General features: G+C 40.9%; 2 protein-coding genes across 7 annotated transcripts in view; one reads left to right on the forward strand and one right to left on the reverse strand.

Annotated features, from left to right (window-relative positions):
* Atg16 (Autophagy-related 16) overlaps positions 1-27,126 on the reverse strand; it is a 377,667-nt gene that overhangs the window by 160,048 nt on the left and 190,493 nt on the right. The window lies entirely within an intron of this gene.
* The window catches only part of Neo (neyo), a 122,697-nt gene that overhangs the window by 59,996 nt on the left and 35,575 nt on the right, over positions 1-27,126 (forward strand). For all 3 annotated transcript variants that reach the window (XM_070305472.1, XM_070305474.1, XM_070305473.1), the window contains exon 3: positions 14,211-14,412. In XM_070305472.1, coding sequence (XP_070161573.1) covers positions 14,211-14,412 — 202 coding nt within the window. The remainder of the gene's footprint in view (positions 1-14,210; positions 14,413-27,126) is intronic.

Raw genomic sequence — 27,126 nt, forward strand, 5'->3', positions numbered from 1 at the left:
GATAATAGACGATGTCGTCCAGTACTCACGTCGGTGAGAATCGGGTCGATGTGCTTATCGCACGTTCTTCACAAACCGTACGCGTAATTTTTCATCCGTCTAATTCGTTAATTGATACATTAATAATGGAAAGATATTAAGAGAGAGATAAATTTTTCGCGAATTGGTTAAGAATTCTATAACGCGTACAAAAGATTGTATGCTACTAATTTCTGTAGATAGTAAATATTAAAAGATGAATTTTTTCGCATATATGTCAAAGATCTAAAGGTCTCTATTAAGTATACTTGAAAGAACATTAATATAAATTTACTATAAATAAACATTTCGTTTTTATTATGTCAGTTAAGAATATAACGGGTTTTTTTTTTTTTTGTTTTTTTTTTGTTAGTTTGATGCAAATTACTTTCTTCGTGATAAGACGATGATTGAATTTTCTTCTTAATTTTCTTCGCAAATATCATTCAAATATTTTCGTATAGATCACTAACATAGCAGATGTAAGAATTTAATTTTAATATGTATTTTAAACGAAATTTTTAATGTCGCAATGTCCAGCCATGCAAAAATATTGGAAATTCTCTATCGAATCGCACAATGATCGTTTCCATCGCACGCAACAATTTATCACAAATGTTATCTTCCATAATTCCACACGTTAGTTTTCATTTTTTCCAAACATTTCCAACATGTTTTCTTCCGAATTTTATGTTTTATATATAATACATGTTCAATTACATGCGCATTGTGTATCATTTATTGCACTAAATATTATAAAAATATCTAAAAATATGCAGTTTATAATAAATACATGGCATGATAAACGAAAATTGAATCAAATAACTCGGATCGAAACGCGTAAAATTTGTAAAGTTAATAAATTCTGCACAATGCGTTTCATCAAGTGATATTGATTTCTTTACCGAATAATATACGAATAGTAGTTGGTGCTCTGTGGCAAATACCTCTGGAATTGCATCCGTTTTCGTTCGCGCGTTCGAATCTTATTTAAATTTTTGCAGAGTACGAAATAGCTTTCGCACTTTCAGTGCGGTTGATTTTTCTAGGAGAGACTGCACCCGATGGAGCAACATATTGGGTGTCGTCTGTGAGGTAGACTTTTTCTCGAGTATTCCTTGACCTATTATTTTTCCAACGTTGTCGAATGCTTTTATGGCACATACGCGAATATATTTAACTCGGAGAATCGTAGTAAATTTTATTTGTCATTTTTATTGTTATTTATCTATACTTATTGTATAGTTATTCTTATCTTTTAATTTTTTTAATGTGAAATAATGTTTTAATGTGTGACCTGATCAAAAAATTAAATACGATAATAAAAGTGAGTTTTAGAAACATTTGTCAAAAGATTTACTATTTGGTGTAGATATATGCAATAGTTTATTTTCACAATTATTATAGTTATGATTGAGCGTACAAGATAATTGAGAGTAGAGGATAAAAGTTCATATTTCACCATAATTTTGATATTTTATCTATCAAAAACAAAATATATATAAATAACAAGATAAATATAAAAACAAGATATAAATATTTTTTATATATCATATCGAAATAAATGTCTCCAAAAACATATTTCGCGCGTTTTATATACGGAAAAGAGAAGATTTATATATATATATATACGTCAGGTACATCTATATATTTGGTTTCAACAATGAATTATAAGGATCACGTGCATTGTCAGAGGGTGCTACTGCGGTGGTTCCTCATGAATAATAGATACCGGTATAAGTAAGTGTAATGAGAAACGCACTAATTGAATCTTCCGGGGTATAATTAATATAAACTATACGTCCGCAGACGTCGGACTTGTGGGCATTAATTAAATGGCGGAATGAGATCTTATACCTATAGAGAAGCGGTATCGTTCTGTAATATTTTTCAAGCGCATCTGTCAAGAATAACGCGAACCAGGTAATTTGCTTCCGAGATAAGGAAATTAAAGTGGGTGCGTGTATAAATTATAATTGCATAGCTTCAATACTTGAAATAATATCTCGAAAAATTCAACTATTATCATTTTATGTATCTCAAAGTGATCAGTAATAATTCACGAACTGACAATAAACGAAATTAAAACAGTAATTGCAATCTGTACAATCTGTACAACCGTTATTACCACTATATCATTACATATTTATGTTTTTCCATAAAAAAATATAAAGTCAATAATTTCTTGTAATGATATTAATTAATTTATTATTATTATACTAAAAATTATTTAATTATTTTAAACTTATTATTACACAAAAAATTATTTTAATTAACTTTGATAAATTTGTCTAAATTTCGTTACCACCGTGAAATATACCGTTTCTAATACCTTTTACCTACGCTTGGAAGTCTTTGCACGGCATAAAAATCATCTAATGGATGAATCGTGCGCAATTCATTCCGTGTCAGTTTTTACATCGAGAACTAACTATATGACCGGAACAGATTCGGTTGAAAGATGGCATCGCGTTCGCCAATTGCGTGAGCCATGGCTGTAATTCGTGCTACGAACATCTGGCGAATGGAAATAAAAAGTGTCTTACGATCTCTCGTACAATCTACGCGCGGTATTTTTTTTTTTTTTTTTTCCCCACGTAATCATGTGCCGGATAATTGCCAAAAGGCACGACGTGCCAAAGTCAAAGGGAGCGCGATCGTTGTTAGCCTTCGTTTTACGTTCGCATCTTTTGTGCCGCCGTAACCATGAACGCCTGTTCGAGAGTACATGTGATAATCTAACGGTACGGTAAGATACGTAAAGAAATGTTAGCATACGTCTAAGAAGCGGAGAAAGTAAAGGCATTCGCGGGGCGCGGATACGCAAAGGATTTTGGAGCATTTTACGCACCGGACGAACATTTACGGCGAATTTCTCAAGAAAATCGGGCCCTCTCGGCGCGCAAGTATGCTGCCTGTATGTGACAGCTTGACGTCGACAAAGTACACTTTTTACTGCCTTTAACCCGTTCTTATCTCGCTTTCGCGCGCTCGTTGTCATCCGTCGCGAGCGCGCGTTCAGGTTTCTCTCTCTCTATGAACTTAAATCGCGAAAGATTTAATCGCGAGATTTCGACGACGCGAAATCACGTTAGACTCCGTATACGTCAATTTAATAGAATCTTCTACAGACCAAAGACAGGATACGGCGGGATGAAGGGAGGAGAGGTTAATTCGATCGACTGCAAATCGGTCAGACGTGGACGAGAACGAGGAGGATCTCGGTCACGCTTTAATAGTCTCTTGACACGAGTTTCCTTTTAGCACGGCCATCGAATGAATCTTCTCGCTGACCATCTCCGCTACTTGTCCGTTAAAAAAACAAAAAACCTGCACGGATCCGACTCTTATCCGCCGAAACCGAGACGAATAGCTAAATAAAATGTTGCTCGGTCGTCTATATATAGCACGTGATCGTGATCGACGGCAGGGCATCGATGCCGACGACAAGAAGAAACGACGACGACACACCAATGTCACGATCGCGAAACTTGTGAAGCCGTGGGCCCCGTTAGTCGATGATAGGATCGTCGTTAGACAGGCGAACGGACGAGCGAGTTGCCGACCTCTCTCATCGTCTCGTCTCCAAGCGTCTCCCTCTTTCCGTCCTCGATGCTTCGTTTGCGAAGAACCATTTGGTACAGAAGGTACCTAGCAGCAAACCGACGGTCGGGGTAATTAGTTCTGGACGATATAATCAGATTTAGAGACGGCTTACTGGGCCGTCCGATCTGGGGTTCGAATTCTCTGCTAATATCGAGCTTCGTCCCTAATGCTATTCTTTCGTTCTTCGACATCTCGATGTTGTAATTTCCTAAGTTGGGTTATAGAAAAAATTTGCTTCCGTTGATTTTCAACGGTGAGTTTGGGTCAAGCATGTCGAGCATCGGAAGTAAATGCAACTGCTTATAAAATCAAAGAAATTTCTTTTTAAAACAATCTATATTAACGGATAATCGAAATATTAACAATTCCTCGATTTATCCCTTATTCGAGCGGTCTTACAAAATAACAGAAATAATTAATATTTACATAAAGTTACTTCGCGACTAAAACTTTTCGAGGGGAATGTAAAACAGTTTTTCCGCCGATCGCTTAAATTTGTTTCAACGCGTTAAAACATTCAGGCAGAAATTATGCGCAAATTTATATTAGTTTATTAATTTTCAGTTGAAAAAGTAACGATGAGAAGTAACACGACCCTCTTATCTTTTTTTAAATAAATGAGTTTCTTCTTTTTAAGATAAAAAGAAAATTGTGTATGCGATTCACTTTATATTTATAAGATTCTTTCAACATAATATGCGGCGTGGATTTAACGGGAATTCTATGCCGCGCAAATTCGATGGATATAAATGTAGACAGAATACGCACGTCCATCAAAAATTTATATATGCGTATGTACAACAGCGTTGTGTACGTAGCCATTTCCTATCCTTTACGATTGCACTTTCCTTCAATCGTCATTCGTGATTCTATTTTCCTCGTTCCCATCATCGTTATTTACCCGCACGCGCACGTATGTACGTACACGCAGCGTGTAGTCCCGATAGAAAGAAACAAAAGCGGTATCCGTATACATATTTTTCTTAAGAACAGTTGTTCAGGTACACCTGAACGAAATACCTCGACTTCCGCGTGAGTCATTTTTTTTTTTATTCTTATCCTCCCGCCTTTATTTAAACGGGAATTCGAGCGCCGCTACGTGTAGGCGAGTGTGTGTAACGGTCCTGCGCATCTTCGAGGGCCTAAGAGAAAATTGTGGCGGTATCGCGAGAAGTTTATAACGATATAAACGGATAAGTGATCCTAGAAGAGAAGCCCGGTCCCGGAGCAAAAGTTTTCTGCACGCTTTGATAGAAGATGGACCAAGGGACCGATACCAAGTTGGCGCCTCGCGTCCAAGGGATTTAACTTGGCTGGTATTATACAGAATTTTGATATGACTTCACCGGTGAAGTCTACATGCTGTAGTCGAAGATTTAATAGAGAAGCGCTTAGAGGATTAAGTGTTGTTTATTAAATAATCGATACGCGCCGATCTCGGTTATACTGTTATTTGTGACAAAAAAATATCTGTCCACCCCGTGCAATTTATTCGCGCGGGCAGACGCGACGTTTTCGGATTTATCGGATTTCGTTAAGTCATGGCGGACGTCGACTTTAGGCCAACTTACGATTGTTATTTCTCGTGCCAAAGCGTCGGATGTAAATCTTCGCGGGAATCCGCGCTCATAAAGTATCCAGTGATTCGCTCTGGCGCGTCTCCAGCTTTTAGCATTTCCGACTTTAAAATCTACCCCAGTGCTGTTAGCTCTTAAACTGCCGATTTCTGGAGGATTTATGCGCGCGGACCGATTCGCGCTGAAATTGCGCCGCGCGCTTATTACGATCCGCCGTAATTAGAACTATAGATCAACGCGCGGATAATACATTCGGATACGGCCGACGTTCTCTCTCTTTCTCTCTCTCCTATCCTCTTTTAAAGCCGACGAAGAACATAGAACGTCTGGCGAAAGAACGCCGAGCGAGTCGCCAAGGTGCGATTGTTCTCGTATTTATTGTGGTCACCCGACACATCACCGCGGGTTCTTCGCTATCGAATCGGCGTCGACTAACGGATCTTGCCTACCATCGACTGCAACGTCGCGACTTCACAATGCCGCACGTGCATAGCGTTCGGGACCGATGCATAATAACGATTTCCATATAAAACGCGAAAGGCACTCGCGCTACCAGGGCGCTGTCTCTTCTTAATGAGCGATATTAACATTTCCATGTGTCTCATCGAACGGGCCCGCACGATCGGTCGGTCGATTGATACTTTTGTCCTGTATCTGGGGAGGACGACTCGTATCGCGATAGACCGACTTCTTTCCTGGGTGACAATAATGCCGTATCGCCGCATCATCGCGCATCGAAACATGAGTTGACTCGCAGCAAGCAATATTGAACCGCGGGCTATCGGTACTTGGTCGTATCTATATATCTATCTACCGTGTAAAAGTACTTTTACGATTGAATGGAACTGTGTAAAAAAGACGATTAACCGATTAGCCCTTTGATCGAAGATACAACTTGAGCTTTCGAACACGGTATTTGTGTAACATTTATAATATGCATATTTTGACTTTCTGTTTCTGTTTAATTTGCAATATGAATAACATAATAATAATTGTTAATAATATACATAATTAATGATAATTAATAATATACATAAATAAAAAAGATTATGTAAAAGAGTAAAACTAAATGCGTTAATTTTATTAGACGAATTTGCAAATTTAAAAAACATTTGACACAAAGCAACGCACAATAATTGCTATATGCACTTTGACGATTATAATGACAAAGTCGCAGTCTGATGCCGCTAGTTGGATAGTTTGACAAATTATACATAATTCACGAGTCAATTTCATACACGATTGTCTCGCTACGGGAGATGGAGCTGTTGAGCACAGTCACGGTGGGCCAAACGACTGGAGAAACGAATGGGCTGCTTCTATAGATGAAGGCAAACGTAAGCTTTTCACCGTGTAAAGGAATTATAAATATTCAAAAAGAGAATTGATTTCAACTTCCTTCTTTGAAATCGCTTATGCGATTCTGTTTTTTTGTCTAACGTATAATGTACGCAACGTAGATAAATAACGTGCATAAAAGTTAAGTAATTTGCAGTGCTATTCTTCGAATCCTTTCGAGCAATACTTTTCTTATCATTATCATATATTGCAATGCGATCGTATCAGTCATAAAGTCAATAATATAATAATAATATTGATAAATGATCTAAAATTATATAGAAAGTAGTGAAGAAAGAATCGAAATAACAGATGTCCTCAGTCCTTTCGCGATTCTATCGTTCCTCCAAACAATTATGTTACGCGGCTATTCTCAATTGACATGCTCAAAGAAGAAGAATGCATTCACCGTACGTCTGTCACCGGTATACGCGAACAATCGATGGTGACTTATGCCAGCGAGTCTCGTGCCTCCTCCTTTCGCGTATCCAACGCGATGGACGATGAACATTGCGTGTTGGTGCACAGCACAGATACTGAATGCCAAAGTGCCTTATATACTGCAGACTGGATTTCAAATAGCCGTGGGAAGTACTGTCTCGGTCCGATAGCGTCGAGAATACTAAATACCTCGTGCTGCATAATACGTACACGCCAAGTGCCAGCCGGCACGTAAAACGCACTTGATCGTCCGGAATCGAAATGCCTTGCGAAGAACTTTGTTCCTCAGACACGAATACGTGTACATTTTCGCATATTTATCCAGATAAGTAAGGCACAGACATACGCAAACGCTAAATATTTAAGTTCTTAACAGAAAATTTATATCTGATCTATTATATCTGCTAGTAAACTGCTTTTAATAAAACTAATTCGAAATTATTGCCGTGTTTCACGTATATAATAGATATGTAACAAAATGAAAAATATTTATCATTACAATATATAATTCGATAACAATAATGTACTTTCTATAAAATTTTTAATAATATTAATGTATGTAAATTTAATACTATTTTGTTTTAAACAAATATCATTTGTCATTTATAAATTTATAAATGCTTATTTTTCACACAAATGAATAGTCACGTCCATCTTTCGATATATTTCATTTTATTATAATTGCGATAGAAAGAGAGACAGAGTCTAGAAATCTGGAATTACTGTTATTAATAGCAGTCGGTAGTTAGAATGTTGTAAAAATAATCATAAAATCGTATAGTCATTCTCGGAAGAAATCTTCGACCACTTCCGAATCCAACATGCAGAGTCATCCTAGCAGGTTATCGACGGTCATGGAGAAATAAACAGTAATTATTGCCTTCGTCATACTCTAACTAGCTAATTCCCTTGACTCAATCGAGCAGACCGACAGTAATAGTTACGTTGAAGCACTTACTACATCGACACACACACACACACACACACACACATACATACATACATGGCGAACAATCAATTAAATTTAAATTATTAGACAGAATTATATATTTTATTTAAACAATATCGGGAGTGCAATAGATACAATATACAAGTCTAATAAGAAACGGTATATTTTGAGATATCTGAACCGTGTGAATGACATACGCACGCGCGCACAAACGGATTTTCAAGCAAAAGTACTCGATTCTCTCACGATGCAGGCGCGATTAAGTTCATGTTCTAACCATTTGGATATAACTAAATAGCATCTCCCACGAGAACGATAATCACCAACGTGCTTAATTAAGTTTCGTAAAACACAGTGCGCGCGCTTAGTGTATATCGAAATTATCGGAACGCAGCCGTCGTCGCGTGCACAGCGGTAACGTTAATGGCAAGAACTTAAGACAATTACTCGACACTTTGCATTCCCTGCGAGCCGGGAACGAAATGGCGTAGCCGCGTGATCTCCTTGAGTGGATCTTGAGCGAGTTGTCCTGTAATTCCGGTGCCGCCGAATATTCAATTGCAGCCAGCGCGAGAACGCGCAATCTGCGAGGTGCGAATAGTTTCCGTACGACTATCGAAAGTAATTATATTATTGGCTCGTTCCTCCTCGCGTTCCCCCTCACTTAGATCGTGCAAGACCAAATCGCGTGTTAGTTTCACGTTGTGCAGCAAGGATGCGACGTTTGCATACGTTTCTCTAGCCCTTTTTCCACGTAGCTCTGGTCCCGCCTAGATACGGTTTTGTGTATTAAATTCTTGCAACAGGCCGCACGTTGCACGCACGCAAATTAGACACATACCATCAGGGATGTACAGCTATGTGGTATATAACTGACGCTCTGACGACATTACACGACGTTAAAAAGTGACGAGGGACAAGCCGGGCCTTGACTGCCTTTACCTGCTGTCTCTACCGCTCCTGCATATTTATGACGATAGCAACGAAGGTGACCGAAACGTGCTTTTTTTTTCACGTCGGAGATGAATGAGAGGCAACAACGGATGTGTCGGCACGCGTTATACTTTGCGGTAATGAAATCTTTCGTTTCGCTAACGCCGGAATGTGTCATTAGATTTGAGCTTGAATGTAACGTGAAGTGACGACGCATCTTACATAATTATCACAGAATTAGATTTTTCTCGACTTTGTTTCTCGAATATTGCGATCTTTCGTGCGACACTTGGTGCGATATCTTTTGTGACGAGCACTTATTGCGAAATGCGATGTTGAAGTAACAAAATATGTACAAGCTTACGGTTTGTATTTTATTCCTGCGCTAGACAAGCACAGTCCTGCGGTTGACAGAGTACCGTATTGCCGCGGGAAATGGACGTCGATACATTTTTGAAAGTAAAATTCCTGCGACGTGTGCCGCGAACGCGGGCACGGACATTGAGTGGCATTGAAAAACAAAAGTATCGACAAAAGTAGGAGGAAGACAAGCGGGTACGATGTGGATGAGAAAACTGACCGTCCCAAGATATGTTAGAAGTACGAGCGCACATTCAATTCTTAGAAATGCGTCCACACAGAGCAAAAGAGAATGGAAATTCTGTCGAGTGTAAAGGGCGATTGAAAATGTTGGCTTCGATCCAACGCAGGAGCATGCCTTATTCGAGCTTGATATCCATGTTAGGAACGTCTCCTCTTATCCATAATATTAGTTTTATAAATAAATTTCGATAGGAATCTTCAATATCGGAAGCGCACGAAAAGACGTAGTTGGAGTAGAAACCAAGCTGTCGGTCGCAAAACTTGAAATATAATCTTTCACTAACAATTTACTGTATGATGGAAATGATCTTGCTTATGAAAGCAATGTATATAATATCAAGATGACAAAAAATTATCCATCATCTTCGCATTTATTTGCATCTAAATTTTTAGAGCTCGATATGGCAACTTGGAATTTGAATAAGAGAAATGGGAGCGATAGCGACATAGAGTGACAATGCGTCGAGAACAAAGGCAAAAGCGGTTGTACAATTCTAACTTACGGCTTCTCGTAATTATACGAAGAAATATGTTAGATCATATCTTGCAAAGTTCTCGCGCGTACAAAGAGTGTCGAGTAAATTTGTAACGCTTGTCAGAGACAGACACGTCGCGTATGTACACGCCTGCCGTTTCAGAAAACCGAAACGAGTTGCAGAAGCGGGGGACAATTATGCCGTCCGGCATGGTAGCTAGTTGAAAAACTACGACTTTACACAGCGTGTTAAGTACGTATAACAACCATCCGCAATTATGCGTCAGAAGACAAATGTGCAAGCTCTATACGCGTATGTTTCGGAGGAGCGCAGGATGACTTCGCGAATGTCTCAACTATTGTGCACCTACGCGAAACAAAGCGCATGACATACTGTAAAGTCAATCCTGATACAACAGTCCTGCGATATTAAAATATCTAGATACAGTTATATGAATGATAAAATAGCTAGATATACAGACGATGGTATATGGCTACATGGGTTCTGTTTAGTGGCACCGTGTATATATCCCCTGTACCTTTCTATATAAATCCTTTCTCCTCTTTCTCTTCTTTCCTCATCTACATTCTGGTTACACACACACGTATGCTTACTTCAACGAGGAGAGGAGCATCGAAAAATGCAATTGAAAGAAAAAATCTTTATTATATCTTAATAAAAAAAAAACATGGATAAAAATCACAAAAATATTTTATAAATATAATTTCAAAGAAATAAAAAAATAAGATTAAGATATTCCAATGTAATTAATAATAAATCTAATCATAAACAAATACATAGAGAAAAATGTAAAAAACGGTACTTAAAAATTTATAGTTTAGATATTAAATAGATATCGAAAGACTTTAGTTTTACGAGTGAATCAACGAAAGGATGAAAACACCTTAGTGTTAAGGTTAAGGTTAAAAACCTCGCACTCGAAGAAAAATATACCGATAGAGCATTTGAGTAAATGCTTGTTAATGATTAAAAATAAATGAATGCCTGTCAGCGAATAATTTAAAATCCAATTCAGTCTCTCTGTGTCCAGTCTCATTTATACAATTATTAACGTTAATTTTCGAGCAACGTGCGATAAATCTCCAAAGACGAATAAAATTCAAATTTAGGATCTTAATCACAGACATCATACGCAGACATCGCTATTATCATCATCATCATCATCATCATCATTATCATCATAATCTTCATTTACTTAATTTGCATTGATTTGATTCGCAAAGCAATAAAAATGTTATCCTATCTCGGCGCGAAATACATATATGTCGCTTTTACATATGTCGTTGTCCAGTATTTTACGATAGAAACAGAATTAATGAACATGTGTAAAAAAACCCTAACAACTACGCGGAACCAGCAGTTAGGTCAGCTTACCTCACCTTATTTATGATTTTATCGAGCCACCTGCGGCAGAGATTACGCCTTCTGAACAGGTTTTCGTACCGCGTTCGCAGTGATATTCACTACTGTAGATCGCTGAAAGTCTAACCGCATAGAATATAGAAAAGGAATCTCATTGCCTTTGTTGGCGCGCCAGAACGAGAAGCCAAAAAGAGAGAGAGAGAGAGAGAGAGAGGGGCTCCGAGAAAGCCCAGATTATACATCAGATTCAGGACGCCGACGTCGATGGGCGACGACGTCGTCGCCGATGCTACTTGAGCTCAAATCGTATCTAAATGTACCTCGTATATCAGAGATCGAACTATTCCTCGGCGTTCTCTGGTACGGGACGACGGTTTACGTATGTCATTTCGCGAGATGGCCGCGCTACTCTGTTGCAGATGCGACATTTGCAGACCCGATCGTTTCTCGTGTCTCGCGATATCGTGACAAGCCGCGAGCGGATATTTTCTTTACTCCCTTTTTTTCTCCGTCGATGTTGCTTACGATTGACTTACGGGACGTTTCGAGTATTTATGATAGGAATACGAGATGCAGCGGTAGATGCAATAGAGACAATGTGAAACGTTATTATTTCGTGTCGCGACGCGTTATCAAGGTGTTCCTGTCGATAACGAAATTCTACTAAGGCCGTAATTTAAAATACAATGAAATCTTATCACAGTTTTAATCAGTATTTATTTTCACTGCTTAAGTTTAGGAGAGTGTGTTTCATTGCGATCGCATTTCAATGTAATGAATGCATTCCACTGGGCTCATTAAAATTGCGCTAATGGAAATGCTAATGGAAAAGCGGTAGGAAATTGATATAACACGGTGTATCTTTATCTTTCTTATTATTAGTTATGCAAATATAATCTATAGATTATATTTCGTTAATATTAACTTTTGCATTTTGAATTTCAATTAACGTTCGGTAATAAATTTACGTATGAATTAGTAAATATATTCATTTCTTTCAAAGTGCGTATGCCCACACGGGGCATATAAAGCTAAGTGCAGTAATTAAAATGAACGGTGAAAACACGTGACGACATTGCCAATGGATAGCACATGTGTACCATTGTAATACCATTCTCCGCGGATCGTATATAACAAGTACACGTCCCACGTAAAATAACGGAATCGATCGGTGCGGGAGAGAGTGCTTGTTCCGGCCATGTTCTGCTGTGCGTATGCTGATTCCGCGGTGAATTGCGCTTTGCGTCGATCGAAATAACGATTTCGCTTTTCTAATTGGAAAGAGGTCAGAGGTTACAAATCGTATCTCGAAATGTAAAGGTTCGCGGTTATGGTGTATACGCGCTCGAGAGTAAATCCTTTCGCTCCTTTAATTATTATCTACGTCTTTTTCATTTTGCATCTGTGTATCTTTTATTTTCCTTACTTTAATAGATTCCGAGCTACGAAAATGAAAAAGAAGAGAAAAGAGAAAACGTAGGAGGAGATGAGATAGGTAGATCAAGCGTTAAACGAAACATTTTGAAAAGTTCTATTCTACGTAATCTAAGTATTTAAGATTCGACAATGTTCCAATTATCGCATATAATACGGTAGCATTATGCAGAATAAGTGATATACGTATTTTTTCTGCGTATGAACTTGCGAGCTCCGCAAGTGGGCATTCATGATCATAATATGGCGCGTACTAGTCTCCGTCTACAATAAGTAACATCTTCCTACAATTTCAAGTTTCACGGGTAAGTCGACCGCGGTTGATCGCTGTAAAGAATCCATCTATACCGTGGCCGCAACCTCGACCACAGTCTCGCGTAGTCGCCATTAAAAACAGGCAACGGCATTAGCTTGCACGGCCTCGCAAGGCGTGACCTGCTGATGGCAGGTAATTGAATATCTTTAGCGCCTCTTTGAAGATCGACATGCCGCGTTTCGATTCGTCTCGCTTCAGAAAATCTCCCTTCATACATCCCCTCTCTGGCAATCTCTCAAGTATCCTTCGTTATCTTAATGGCTTATTACGTCCCCTTCGAGTTTTACGTAATTTTTCATCTTGTCTCTCGCACATACAAATGCATCTCTCCTTTTATAATTTACATATATATATATAACAAAATCTTATAAAACCGCGCATCAATATTCCTCTTTCAGTTAATCAGCATAGCTTTAGATTTTACAAGTGCTGAAAGGTATATCTAAATAATATTAAAAGGAACATATCTTGATTCTATTTTATTAAACTTTAATTATTATTTTCTCTTTCCTCTCTTATCTTTTCTCTTTCCAACAACCCCAACTTCGATTGCAAGTTTTCCACGAGTCACGATCGAAGCTCCCGTCACATAGAGAAGATTAATTACGATTTAGCAAAGAGCGGATGACGTACGACGAGACGTGGGTGGAGTGCCTACTTGGTCGCTTATCGCAACGCGGGCCAATAACCGAGGAAGAACATAGTACTCGCGCGCCGGCAAATGATAAACGCGCTGATCTATCAAAATTGTAGTCCAACCTGACAATATCTATAGAATACCGAAATTATACGCGTCGGATTTAAATGACACAACAGCGAATGCCACTTTACTAATGTACAGTGATGTACAAAGCTCGGTTATCAAAATAAAATCAAAGATCATACGTAATTTTTGAAACAAAACATACATTACGTTTGATAAATGTATATTTAAATTTTTTACATTAATTTTGATTATTAATATTGAAATTAAACGAGTTGTATAGAAAATAAGTAAAGTAAAAAAAATACTTTTTTTAAGTCATTTGTATATAATATGTTGCGATGTTATCTTTGATATATATTTAATTTAACATTATATGTGTGCCCGCAATATCTTCACGCAATTAATTTGGGATCACTTTCCTATGTTTCAGGCGCGCTTTCGCAATCCCAATTTCCAGTATTCACGATTTACGCTCAAAAGACTTGCCTGGCGGTGAAACCTTGCGAGCGCGCTTGGTGTATCGATAGAGTCCAAGGACACCGTCTTCAGGGTCATGCACGCAGAACCATGACCGCCTCCTCGAGGCAACACTGCCTCGAGCTCTGCCTCGGCGAGCGAGACTTTCTGTGTCGGTGAGTATCCCGCGCGCGATGCGGAGCATTTCCCATCTTATATACGTAAGCGTAGAATTGTCCGATTGCTCGTTTTCCACCAAACTGCTTTCGTATCCGCTCCGTCGCGGATACCGTGTCTATGTAGAGCGAAAAGACGAACTGACTCGTCGTAATATTCGTCGCGAATCGGTACGCGGAGAGAAGGGACGGTTCGAGTAGCCTTCGAAGAGCGTACGCTCCAATGCATTTTCCACTTATTGGATTCTTGGACCAGCTAGACGACGTTACACTACGCTCCCATACACTCTCGAGTATTTCTCAGACACGAAGGACCGTACGTTGGAACGCATTTCATGCGAAAGAAAACGGCTAACAATACCGTAGGGGAAGTTAGAAAGGGTCAATCTAGTCCGTACTAAAATTGCTCTGTTTTCGAGAGAAGTTTCCACGATGGCATAAGTAAGAATAACGTGCAGGATAATCCTAAATTTTATTATACGGAATGATAATGTGAGAGAAAATCTCATTAAAAGGTAAGTACACGGATATTCTAAATGTTCGTATGTGATATTTTTGGAAATAAATTAGTATACATGCGCATGTAATGCGAAAGGGGAAATACGAAATTCAAAATGCAGAGAAACATTATTTAAAGATTTTCTCTCATTATTGTGATAAACAGTAATTATTTTGTCTGTAATTATTAATTTTCTATACGAGAAATATATAAAGTACCATAAAACTCGTCGTAAAAAAATTATGATGCTCGTGTCTCTCTTTCTCTCAATATGTTTATTATTCTTCTAAATGCACGGTGTGATATATTTTATTTCGCCACACCACTGTGACCTTAATAAATCATTATAATAGTAACGATACACCCAGATGAAATTTTTATTGTCGAAGAATTTCAATCCCTTATCATTGATGTATTCGTGAAACTCGAATAATGAAAATCAAATTAATACATTATATAATTGCGGGTAATTTTTCTTCATTCGTATCAAAAATCATTTAAAATAAAATGTTTATTTCGCACTATTTACGCACTCGAGCATCTTACAATGCAATGTTATCGATTAATTTTGACCGCGCCCTTAACATCATCCTTATCGTGAATCATATTTTAAAATTTATAGATCATTTCCGCGTCTATGTGCAACGACCGAAGAAATTGACATAGTATGCGACTTTACTAGCTAATGAACTAGATATTGAAGTGAACCTATACACGCTAGCTATAGGCGCCGCTAATCCTGCATTGACGAACATGTCCTTGTTGCAGATTACTTGCATTGTCACGTTGGTCTTATTTATCGTGATGCGTAACGGTGCGTAACCAGGATGCGATAATGCATATCGCGGAGCGTCCTTATTGCGCTCGTTTATAAATAACGTAGTTCCGCGTGGACTCCGGATAGTGCGCTCTATATGCGCTCGGTGTGATAAGACCGATAGAGCGTAATGACCGATACACTTTCATTACTTGCACAAGGAGCGAGAGAGCGAAAAGGGAAGTTTGAGGGGAAAGAGGCATAGAGTGTCACGAGTATCGTGTTACTTTACGGCACGATTATATTGCATTTTAATTGTTCTCTTTCGCACGTGCCGCTGTGGCAAACTCTTCCCATCGTGCATTATTACGAATTATTGTATTTCTCGTTTAATACATTATAGATATGAAAATCGCGTGAAAAACGGATATCCCGTTTCGGTAGGACGGAAGAGATATTTATGGTATTACAATACTAATTATGCCACGTGGCGTTCTTTCGATAATCGGATTTATTTTTGTACATTAAAATTTGCAAATTTTATCCCGTAAAACGTTCGTGCACGCGTCCCGTATTCCCTCTAATACACAAGTTGAACGTATCGCCACACAGATATTGCCGTATTCTTGTTCTTTCTAATCTACGAGAGGAGAGCGTTTTTATATGCGCATCGTTATCGCCAATTCTCTTTCCCCGATCGTTATCATCGGTTACAAGCGAACGTCCAGGCAAGAATAATCTCTTGTGCCAGGATCGACCGTTAGACAGACATTTGAGAATTTTTCTCTCACGGAAATAATGATTATATCGATCCGGAGACTTTCTATGATTCGCTATATGTTGATTTATACGCTAATCCATCTACCAATTACAGCGCCGATCTACAATTGTATTGTACATTCACCTTTCAGAAATGCGCTTTTTACCGCATATCTTAGTAAGTATATTTTTACTCGCTTTAGAATGCTCTTTGAATGCGCCAAGCGTTTCAAATGTAACACGTGCTTGCTCAATGCAATAGCAAGTCACGCGGGAAAAAAAAAATTTTTTTTTTTTTTGTATGACTTTAATTGAACTGAAGATACTTTTGTCGGTTTTACGTGTGCTTAAAGTATACCGATCACATGTTACTTTCTATATCTTTCTAACACGCTATTAACTTTACACACACGTTCTGCAACGCTTCTTTCTCTCACTCATTATTAAAAGAGAACTACTTGCAATTTTCTACGCGGTGTCGCCACGACATAAATAAAATTAGATGGCTTAGTTATGGGAAACCGAGTGTCAAGGTATCAGACACTTTTCATTGGCCAAGTATGCGGAAGACGATGGATCGGCGCGTCTTCCGATTCCGATAAAGCTCGATGTTGCAGCGAGCGTTTATGCGGTATCACGCCGACGACGCGTCAAGGTTCGCGTCCGTGAGGCTGAGCGTGCCGAGTGAATGTGCACGTATACACCTTGAAAGAGCCTCCAAAGCGAAAGGTCTCTGCCAGCTGGTCTCTCGCAAGCGACTCCAGAGCCTGGCCCCCCGGTCGACTCCGACCCGAGACAAGGTCGAGAGGTTCTTGGCCAGGCGGAACCGTATCAAAAGTGGCATAGCTACGCTTTTTGAGGCCTCTCGCTCGGTGGTTGAGGGAATCGTGGAAAAGAGAGCACCGGCGTGAATATATGCATGAGCGACCCAAATGCTGAAGCAAATTTCCTGAACAAGCGCGCCATCCAGACTGCAGGCATAATCCGCTTTAATCTTCTTCGAAGAAATGGAACGGCGTAAAAAGAAAAGAAGAAACAGCCAAAAAAAATTGAAAATTTTCTCCATTCCAGAATTTTCGTAATAAAACTAGACGGAAAATAGCTAATTGCGGTTACGTCCTTTTAATCCGATTCGTTATGCGAGAAGAATGCTCGGCTATCGCGTCTGCCATGCGGAATTCGGTCAAATAATTAGCGTTAATTTATTTCGGGGCGATTTATTGCGAGTGCCGGATGCAACGTTAATATTAATTGGCATTGTAAATTGAATAGGGGAATAATAATTATTCGATATACGCTCGTTCCGGAGGAGGCTGTTTAATCGCGAGCATCCGTATTTATAAATGCCGCGGAATAATTCGGCACGAGAGCTCATAGGGCGATATCGACTAGAATCGTATAAATCCGAGTCCCGTATCGAGCCGAAGCGATCGACAGAAACGTGCCGCGCAGTCCCGCCGCGGCAAAGAGGAACAACAATGAAACATTTATCCATGAGATAATACACGGCGAGATAATGCACGGATTCAGAGATCATTGCGCGCCGAGTACAGGCGCATACATCCTTAGAGTCATCTCAGTATAATCTCTTTCTCTCTATTCTAACCCGGCTAACCCTGGAAGGTCAATGGTTTATAGCGGTAGAAAACATTTAGGAAATTACATAAATGCATACTCTCTGTCGTTCGGGAAAAGTCAGAACGGAATGGAAGCGAACGGTAAGCGAGTGCCGCGAGGAAGGTGACCTCGGCCCTTCGACATCGACACACGGAAGAAATCGCGGGAAGGAAGTTGGCTGTTTCGTTAAATGTAGATAAATCTCGGCAGCTGCGCATCCTCCATAATCAAAAAAGAAACCCGCGGCATTACATTATTGCGCAACAATGCACGCGTGTGATCTCGAAAGTCGGCGTAGACATCGTGACGCTCCGGTTGTCTCGCACGAGGTAAGACCCATGGCGTATTCTCTAAAGAAGAGCGCCGATGAAGATTGTATTAACGTTCTATGGGAACGGGTATTCCCTCCGTGTACAATCGCCTGATTAGACATTGTCGGCGCGGAATTCGTTCGCGGGAACACCCCCATTTCCAACGAAGGCGCTTCGCAACGCGGGAAAAGGTCCTCACTAACGCTCCAACTACAACGGAATTATTGACATTTATTACGTTGCAGCTTAAGATTACGCCCGATACGTTAATAACAGACACGATTCATTTTCTAATTACGTTTCGCGCATTATCAAAAATCATTAGCGGATTCTGTTTCTAGGAGATTTTTCTTCATTTTACGCTTTATAAATACCGTTTTTTTTCGACATATTTTCTTCATTTGTCGATAAATTATTTCATAAAGCTGATTTTTCTATAGTTTCTGTCGTTTACAGAAATTATAATATTTCAAGTATTTGCCATGTACGAAAATTTATCTCTTATATGAGATTATTGGAACTGAAGAAATTTTCAAAGCCAACCGAAGCATGAAAATGATGCGATCGAAGATGCATCGCTGAAACAGATATATATTTCTTTTGTTCAATGCATTGGTGATTTGTTGCGAACAAATAGTAAGGACTGAGCGCATCCCGAGTGATGTGCTCTAGATGAGCGTTCGAGAGAACCGCGTTCGAGCGTGCGGCAGAGAATAAGAAGAACGACAAAGAGAAAAGACGGGGGAGGAAGAAAGAGGCTGAGAGATTGTTGCGCACGCTTACGACCAGCGGGACTGGTCGAGCAATCGATCAAACGCGAATCGGTCGTTCGAGAATCGTTCTGCTGCTACAGGGGGCTTGAACCTGGGCAATGGCTGTTGACGAGAGATAGATTATTACTGGCGGTACGTTGGTATCGGCGTTCTCCTTGTTACCAGGTAATCAGTTTATTATTTAAGAATCACGCCGCGGAGTTAGGTACATGTGCTCTCTCTCTCTCTCTCTCTCTCTCTCTCTCTCTCTCTCTCTCTCTCTCTCTCTGCAATCAATTACAATAATGTAATATAATCGTAGCAAAGTCCTGTGGCGCGTTATGTATAATGAGGTCTCTTCTCCCTAATGAGAGTATTGGTTCGCATGTGGCCTCGTACTCATTCTAGGCACGTACACACGTGCCGGCATATATATTCGAGTAACGCGCGTGTAAGTACGGTAAAATGCACGAACGATATAGTATCGTAGATGTATCCACATACCTTCTGTACGCGTGCGTGCATAAGGCGAAGCGAAGCGAAACGAAAGAGCAGAGAGCGAGATAGCGGAAACATTCGCGCCAACTTTCGCGTATGCGGGTGCGAGTTGTAAATCTCGGGAAAAAGTTTAGTCGAGTGCCTAGCGCGCGCTGCGCGTAGATAAAAACTTGCGGAAAGTTCGCGACGAAAAATTCGAATCTTACGTCTCTCGACGACGGCGGAACCAAGATTCCCAGAGATCATTAATCTGACGTGTCACATTGGACATAGCTTAAACGAAGAATCTCGGAAACAGCAGACACGAAATTCCTTTTATCTCGAGGTTAACTCAACGATCCGAGAATTCAGATTATTTGCATTGCTGATAATTGTACAAGAAAGCTTTCTTATTTCCAGTAACGCCTCGACGCGTGAATCCGTACCGATCGCGTTCGGACGCTTTCCTAAAAGTAGATATTATTCACCGACATACGCAGACTCTGGCGCGTCCCGTAATATCCCGTCACTTTATTCGCTCTTTGACACCTCCCTTGTGCGTTCAAATCGAATTCTACAAATGAACGAAGGCCGAAGCTGGCGAGATAAAGAGCACTTACGCATCGTCACTGCGCCGAAGTGCCGAGCGCGGCAAACTTTCTGAATAAAAAAAAAAAAAAAAAAAAATTAACGTTTTGAAACGGCACGACGTCAAGGGCACTACAGCATGAATGAGAGTTCGGCTCCGGCTTTTATCCCACAAAGTCGAGTATTACGGACGGGATTCGTTTGGGGAGGAGCGGTCCGAGCAAGAAGAGAACGTGTGGAATGCGAAATGTGGCAACTCGAGTATTTTTGGTGCGAGAGAAGGATGAAAACGCCACCACGCCCGCTATACTAATTGTGACATAATTAGGAGGAACGGCGACCGTGAATTATGCAAGTTTCTCGGGGCATAGTGTTTCAAATTTATATATAAAAAAGGCTGGGAAAATTTTGATACATGGTCCCGCACATACATTAATCAGAAAAGTCATCATTACTCTAACATAATTTTCACTTATAATTCTGTATACTTTTATAATGCTTCTAAATTTGAAATTATAATATATCAAAGCCATAAAATCGATGATATATATTATAATTTAAAGTAACAATAAAATACATTAAATTAGCTTAATTTTGCATAATCGTAAATTGTTCATCGCAATACAATTAGCACAAAATTAAGCTAATTAAATATCATTTCTCTTAATCCTATACGGACCCTTTGACACATTAAGCATTATTATTATTATTTTCTCGATACCGCTCTTCTATTATTACGCTTGTACAAGAAGATTGGTCCCTCTCGCCGTGCGCTTAGCTATGCACTTAACGTTAGGAACGCTGCCCGACATAACATGTCCAATTATAAGTGTGAAATTCATTGTTAGAGGATCCGGGAGAATTCGACTTACTCTCAGGCGTTTGAAAGACTGCCAACAGGCGAGATACGCTTCGGTACAATGTACCGGCGAACTACTTAGAGCAGCAACAATCTCGAAGTCGAGACACTCCCACGAGAAATCTCCGTGAATCGTGCACCGAAAAGAGCGTTGGAAGAAAATAACCGCAAAAAAGCGAAGGGGACATCGGCATATCGAAGAAAATTAAAGCGAGAGAGAGAGAGAGAGAGAGAGTAATTTGATAGAATTCTCGGCAGCAGAAGCAAACAATGTTTATATTACACGTGGATAAAGAGATAAGAAAAAGAAGACATATAAAGAGAAAAATATTGTTATCACGCCTATTGACACGCTAGGTAAGGGAGCAAAGTGATAATTGAAATTATCTTTGATTATGAAAGGAAGTATGTGTTATGTCGGCAATGTTCAAAGAAACACGATTACAGCGTATCGTGATGATGCAGCTTATACTAGAAGATATACGCCAACCATAAATTCGCGAAACACGCCATTTAATGTCGCATCACGGATTAACTCTTTCTATTGTATTCGGCTTGTCACCCGACTGTACCTTGCGACGAACAGTAAATCTATAGATATCTATAATGCTCCAGGTATCTTGGTACACACTACAATTTGCTCCAATTGCAGATAATTCTGGCGACTGCGCGCTCGAATTCGATGCGTCCTTAATTTTCGCACGATAATCTCGGCATTCGCACGTTTCTTCGCAATATATATTCGCTGTGTAATTTTTGTTCCTGTTATCGTGAGTCGTTAAACATAAATAGCTGCGTGACTAGATACGATCGCTGATGGGGAATATGATTGCAAAAGGTTGATTGTGAATTCGAGAAACGAGGCGACACTCCAATGGTATCGGCGACACAAGCGGCAAAAGTCCGATAACCAAGTTTAAAAAGACACGAATCGAATATGAAGAAAGTTCAAGATGGGTTAAATGAAGTGCGGTAAGGGCAGTTTGCATGAAGGGCGATAAAATACGAGAACGATGTTGCCGATGAAGAATAAGCTTGATCCGAGCCTATAATGTGCAACAGCACTTCTATTTGGTATGCAACGAGCAATTATCATCATGCAGCCGAGTTAGAGACGCTCCCGCATGCGGCATACCACTTTCCGCGGTCGCTCACCGCAGTGTGTGAATATGGGAAAATTATATAAAAAGATAGTCCAGAGAGAGAGAGAGAGAGAGAGAGAGAGAGAGAGAGACTTGTTACCGCATGAAATTCATAGTTACTCGCATCGACAACTGAAAAAGTCACAACACGCTGACACGGTAATTGCGACGAGAAGAGGGACCGCGCCGAGAATCGCCGGAAAAAGGCAAATTATTGCCGCATAGTTAAGAAACTGAAGACGAGCCATGCGATGCGGTTTTCAACGTCTCGAGATTTTTCGCGACGAAATAGATAATATATAGATAGGATGCGGAATGTGTTGGGAAGAAAACGGACGTCGGCTGAAGCGACGTGTGTGCACATCGTATAACATACACATGTAAATACTTGAATAAAATTAATAAAGATAAACGACTGAGCTGTAAACAAGATGGATTTTGGCGTCGAGAAGCATCGTTAAAAGTGTGGAACACACGAAGACGGGAGTGAGTTATCCGCGCATCGGTAGGTTGCAAGATGCGAGAAAAAGTATAAAAGGATAAAAAAGAAGAGAAGGAACGGATAAAGCAGCCATCTCCCGCGTGGATAGCATATCTCTCTGTGAAAAGATTTTAACGCCGGCGAGCACAAAGCAATCAATCATCCGGCAAAGTTGTTTAATCCCAGCAATAACTTGCGCCACGCCAACGTATCGTGCCACGAGACCAGCGTAAGCAGCGACTTGTTATCGAACGAGAAAGACCTCACGTGAGAAAATTATAACTTTGAAAACAACGCGTGGAAAATTTATTTGGCTCGCGCGCGAATATGAACGCCTATGAAATCGTTGGAATACCGCGTGCCGGTAGTGTCTGGACGCTTGGTCGGGCACTAACGGCAGTTCCCGAAGAAAGAGGATCCGCCCAATATGTCTAATTAAATGCACTCGCGCGATCACGAAGCGTAACATACGCGCGTTAATTCCGGCCTCTTTTGATCTCGGTAGCGCAAGCACCGGTTGCATCCCGCCCTCGAACCATCTTTTTCCGGCTGCCGGGAGATCGTTTCGTCGTCAACGTTTCTCCTTCCTCTTCGCATTCGGCTTCCCCGCTTTCGTTTACCGTTGGACGCGACACGCTCAGCCGGCCCTGCGAATTCGCTCCATTCTATCCGCGTCAGGTATTATCGCGAAACCGCAAGAGTATTTTTTTCCCAACCGCGCCAAGCACGCAGCTGCGCGTTGCGCGGTTCCGCACGGGTACACGCGTAATTACGCGCGGACCGATGTCGAACCATTCTCGAGGACACGCGCGTTCTCGAGATTATCGTACGCTCGACCACGAGCGTACGCAAGCGCTCGTATCACCCATGGAACTTACAGCGTGTACCGAAATGTGGACCGGAACTCAGGTCAGTCTGTTCGAGCCGGTGAAAGAGCAAATGATTAAGAAAGATACAGAGAGAAAGCGGAATCTGACCCGTACACGCGGCTAAATAATCGTCCGGACCTGCGATCCGGTATTGCTCTCGCGGCCTTCGAGATTAAATTGCGATCAAGGACTTAACGATGATTCCCAAGGCCGCGATAGAAGTACGTGACTGATTTCTACGATTTATTCGCGTTTGCAGTTCGTCCCGCACGTATTATCGATTCCATCCATCGGATTCTGTCTGCTTCCACGTGCGTTCCGTCGTACGTGGAAGGATGCCGGTGGACTTTGAGGTCGGATGATTCGGAACATACAATCTCGTTCCCGTGTAGAAACTCTCCACTGGCTCGCTACTGTCCGCGCTACCGAAATTGAAGCGGGGATTAACTTTACTGTCCGACTGGGAAAAGAGACTTTATCGGGGGACGGATGATATTGGCGACAAGGAGTATTCGCCTCGCAATTGCTGCTCTACTCGCCGACAGAGTTTAACGAAGGATTTTTGAAATTTTCCCGTGTGCTTGGGATATACGTGGAAAATAGAGAATTACTCTTTATTTGTTTAACCTAATATATATTCTACGATAATACGCTGTGCTATATTATTTTATACTTTAATTTGAAATTGACATATAAGATGTTTAATTGAGATAAAGCAATTTAATCTTGAGAAACTTTATATATATATTTAATATAATATGTGCATTTAATTGCACGTATAATAAATTTTATATAATATTCGACAATTAGAAAATATTGTATTTATTATCAATTTAAAAATACTCGTTTATTGCTAATTTATCAAAATAATTATATATCAAAAATTGAAATATATATCGTATTTATAACGATAAGAAAAGAAATATGCGTGGTAAAATCCGAAAATATCGTAATTTTGTATCAAGCATTCGTATACAGTATTATATTATATTTTTCATTTTGTTAGTAATATATACGGTAATAATAAATGCTAATAAAAACGTTTAACGCAAAATCAATCAGGTTCTTGTACGCACAAAATAGGATAACTAGGTGAACCGTGCTTTGAGGGGCACTCCGTACAGTTCTTGCCGAGTTTTACTGTCGTTAGAAAGCGAAAGCGTAACTGTCAGTCTGTCCACTACTACATTCCATAAGTTCGTGTTTATGAACATACCCGAAGATTATATACGCGATCCATCATCGTTTGTTAGCAGCTATAAATCACGCCTGATGTAGAGCCGGGCCGCTGCGGTCAAGGTTTAGCAAATAGGATATTTTTTTCAACCAAATGCGGTCAATATCCTTTACCGAAACACTCGATGCATTAAGGATTATCGCTGACATTAGCATCGATTCACAGATTGGCGACCATTCATCGCAATTTTGCCTTAGTCTAACGGAATGTTTCGCACCATTTGCCGAAGAAATTTATTTCACGGCGGCGTAATGGCATCGGGAATTCGCCGTATTTAAACGCGGCACCTCGCTGCGATGATCTCGTCCTTATCGCGATGGCAGATAGGATACTTAACAGGCCGGGGAACCGCCGCGCTGCGCGTAAAATTAACGGCACTGGCCGCTCGCATAATCCAACGGACGAGTAACGGCGTTAGCCGGTAGCAATTAGCCCGCGGAAAATACACAGTCGAACGGAGGAATATTCGTGCGTGGTATATGCACTATACCGAGAAAGGTGGAGCCATAATGCGAGAGGCGGAAGGAGGAAGTAGGCTTGCGCATCCTCGACGACACCGTTATCCGACGATATTCACCATTGTACGCGACCTACCGTACGAAATGTCGTAACGAAACTTACAGATACATACACACGACCGGATTTCACGTATACGCTCGGCCATCGGCGCACATCGTGTATGTATATGTGTGTGGGTCACCGTAAACGCATATACATGCGGGATACATAGCGGTGGACGCAAGGTCGGCGATCGGCGATAACGGTAATCCTTGACTTTACGAGTTGCGCGAGTTCGCGAGGCGAGAGAAAAGAAAAGATCGAATACCGTGAATTCTTTTTCCTTTTACTTCCCTCCGCCTCTCTTTTCCACCGCGAGCCACGTCATACTGTCGCGTACCAAAAGTCCACTCGTATCTGTTGACGCTCGTTAATCCCGTTGCTCTCGACCGAATCGCGCGCACGGCATTCGCGCCATCCACGATCGTCGCCGATAGCGATAGCGGCCCGGTATCGGGATGGCTATCGCCGAGTGTCATCGCGATCATCGCCATATATTCGCGATGCATCACGAGCGGCGTGCGGTTCACCGACCGAACAAGTACCCGGCTCTGTCCCACTTTCGGAATGTGCGCTCGGCGTATATCTCGTTAGACAGCCACCCACGTGGTCCGAAATAACCCGTTTTAGTAGGATGCAAAGCAGCGAGCGAAGCAAGGAGAGATGCGGGAAGAAGGAGGAGAGACCGGAGAGAGAGAGAGAGAGAGAAGAGAAAGCCCATCGTGGTAAACGGCGAGCACATGCCTGTCCGATCCGACATAGCCGCTGAGTACAAGGTGGCATTGGGGATACAGCCGGTCCCTCGATCGCGGTCGGCCGATAGCCGCCGCATGACAAGCCCAAGGGGTGTACGTAAACGGCTGAATCTACCTACCCACCTCTCTACTCGGGACGATGCGAGGAGCCTCTTGTCTGTTGTGTCTGGCCGCATTCCCTCATTCCACTGTCTCTCTCTCTCTCTCTCTCTCTCTCTCTCTCTCTCTCTCTCGCTTTGCATGAATATGTACACAGCATGAATGTGTCTCTTCTTCTCGTACATCCCCTCCCCCCCCCCTCTCTCTCTCTCTCTTCGTTCTACGTTATGCTCTTAACTGGATTCAGTCGATAGCCTACATTCCATACCTCGATACCGACTATCAATTCGATGGTAGAGTACACAGTACCAAAGTACGAATAATCGAACAGCGTAAGCGTCGGTAGCTCAACTCGGCCGATTCGCACGGACGGCTTGTTCCCGCGAGACGGCAGGCGCGCAAAGTGGCGTGGATCTCTTCTCTCGGCTTTCTTCGAAGGGAGACTACGTGGGCGAGAACGAGGACGACGAAAATGACGGGGACAGTCTAGACCGTATGAGACGATATCGTTTGACCGACTGGCTGCTTGATTAGCAATTCGTCGCAATACAAATGAAGAAGGGAAGACGGGTACTATCGTGACGACGACGCTACGTCGTAAATACGCCACGTCGTATAGCAATCGTCGTATCATCGTTGCGCTACTGTCTATCTCATATCTACGACATGAATACTTAGCTTTTTCGTCCTGTTGTCTAGTATCGACTTTGCTTCTTCGCCAAGTTCGATTAGTATTTTAAAATATGTCGTTGCGCTCGACAATCGCAAAAAATATAGACGCAGAGAGAGAGAGAGAGAGAGAAAGAGAGCAATTACGAGCAAACACACTTACCATACGCGTGTAAATATTCTGTTAATTATTCCGTAGATAAATTATAATTAACAATAAATTTATTAATTTTCATTAATCGTTTCGAGTAGCATAGTTTCGAGTTGGATTAAATGTGCTTAGTA

The sequence above is a fragment of the Polyergus mexicanus genome, unplaced genomic scaffold, assembly GCF_030449975.1.
Source record: "Polyergus mexicanus isolate NDT 795.1 unplaced genomic scaffold, iyPolMexi1.0 SCAF_12, whole genome shotgun sequence".
NCBI lineage: Eukaryota > Metazoa > Arthropoda > Insecta > Hymenoptera > Formicidae > Polyergus > Polyergus mexicanus.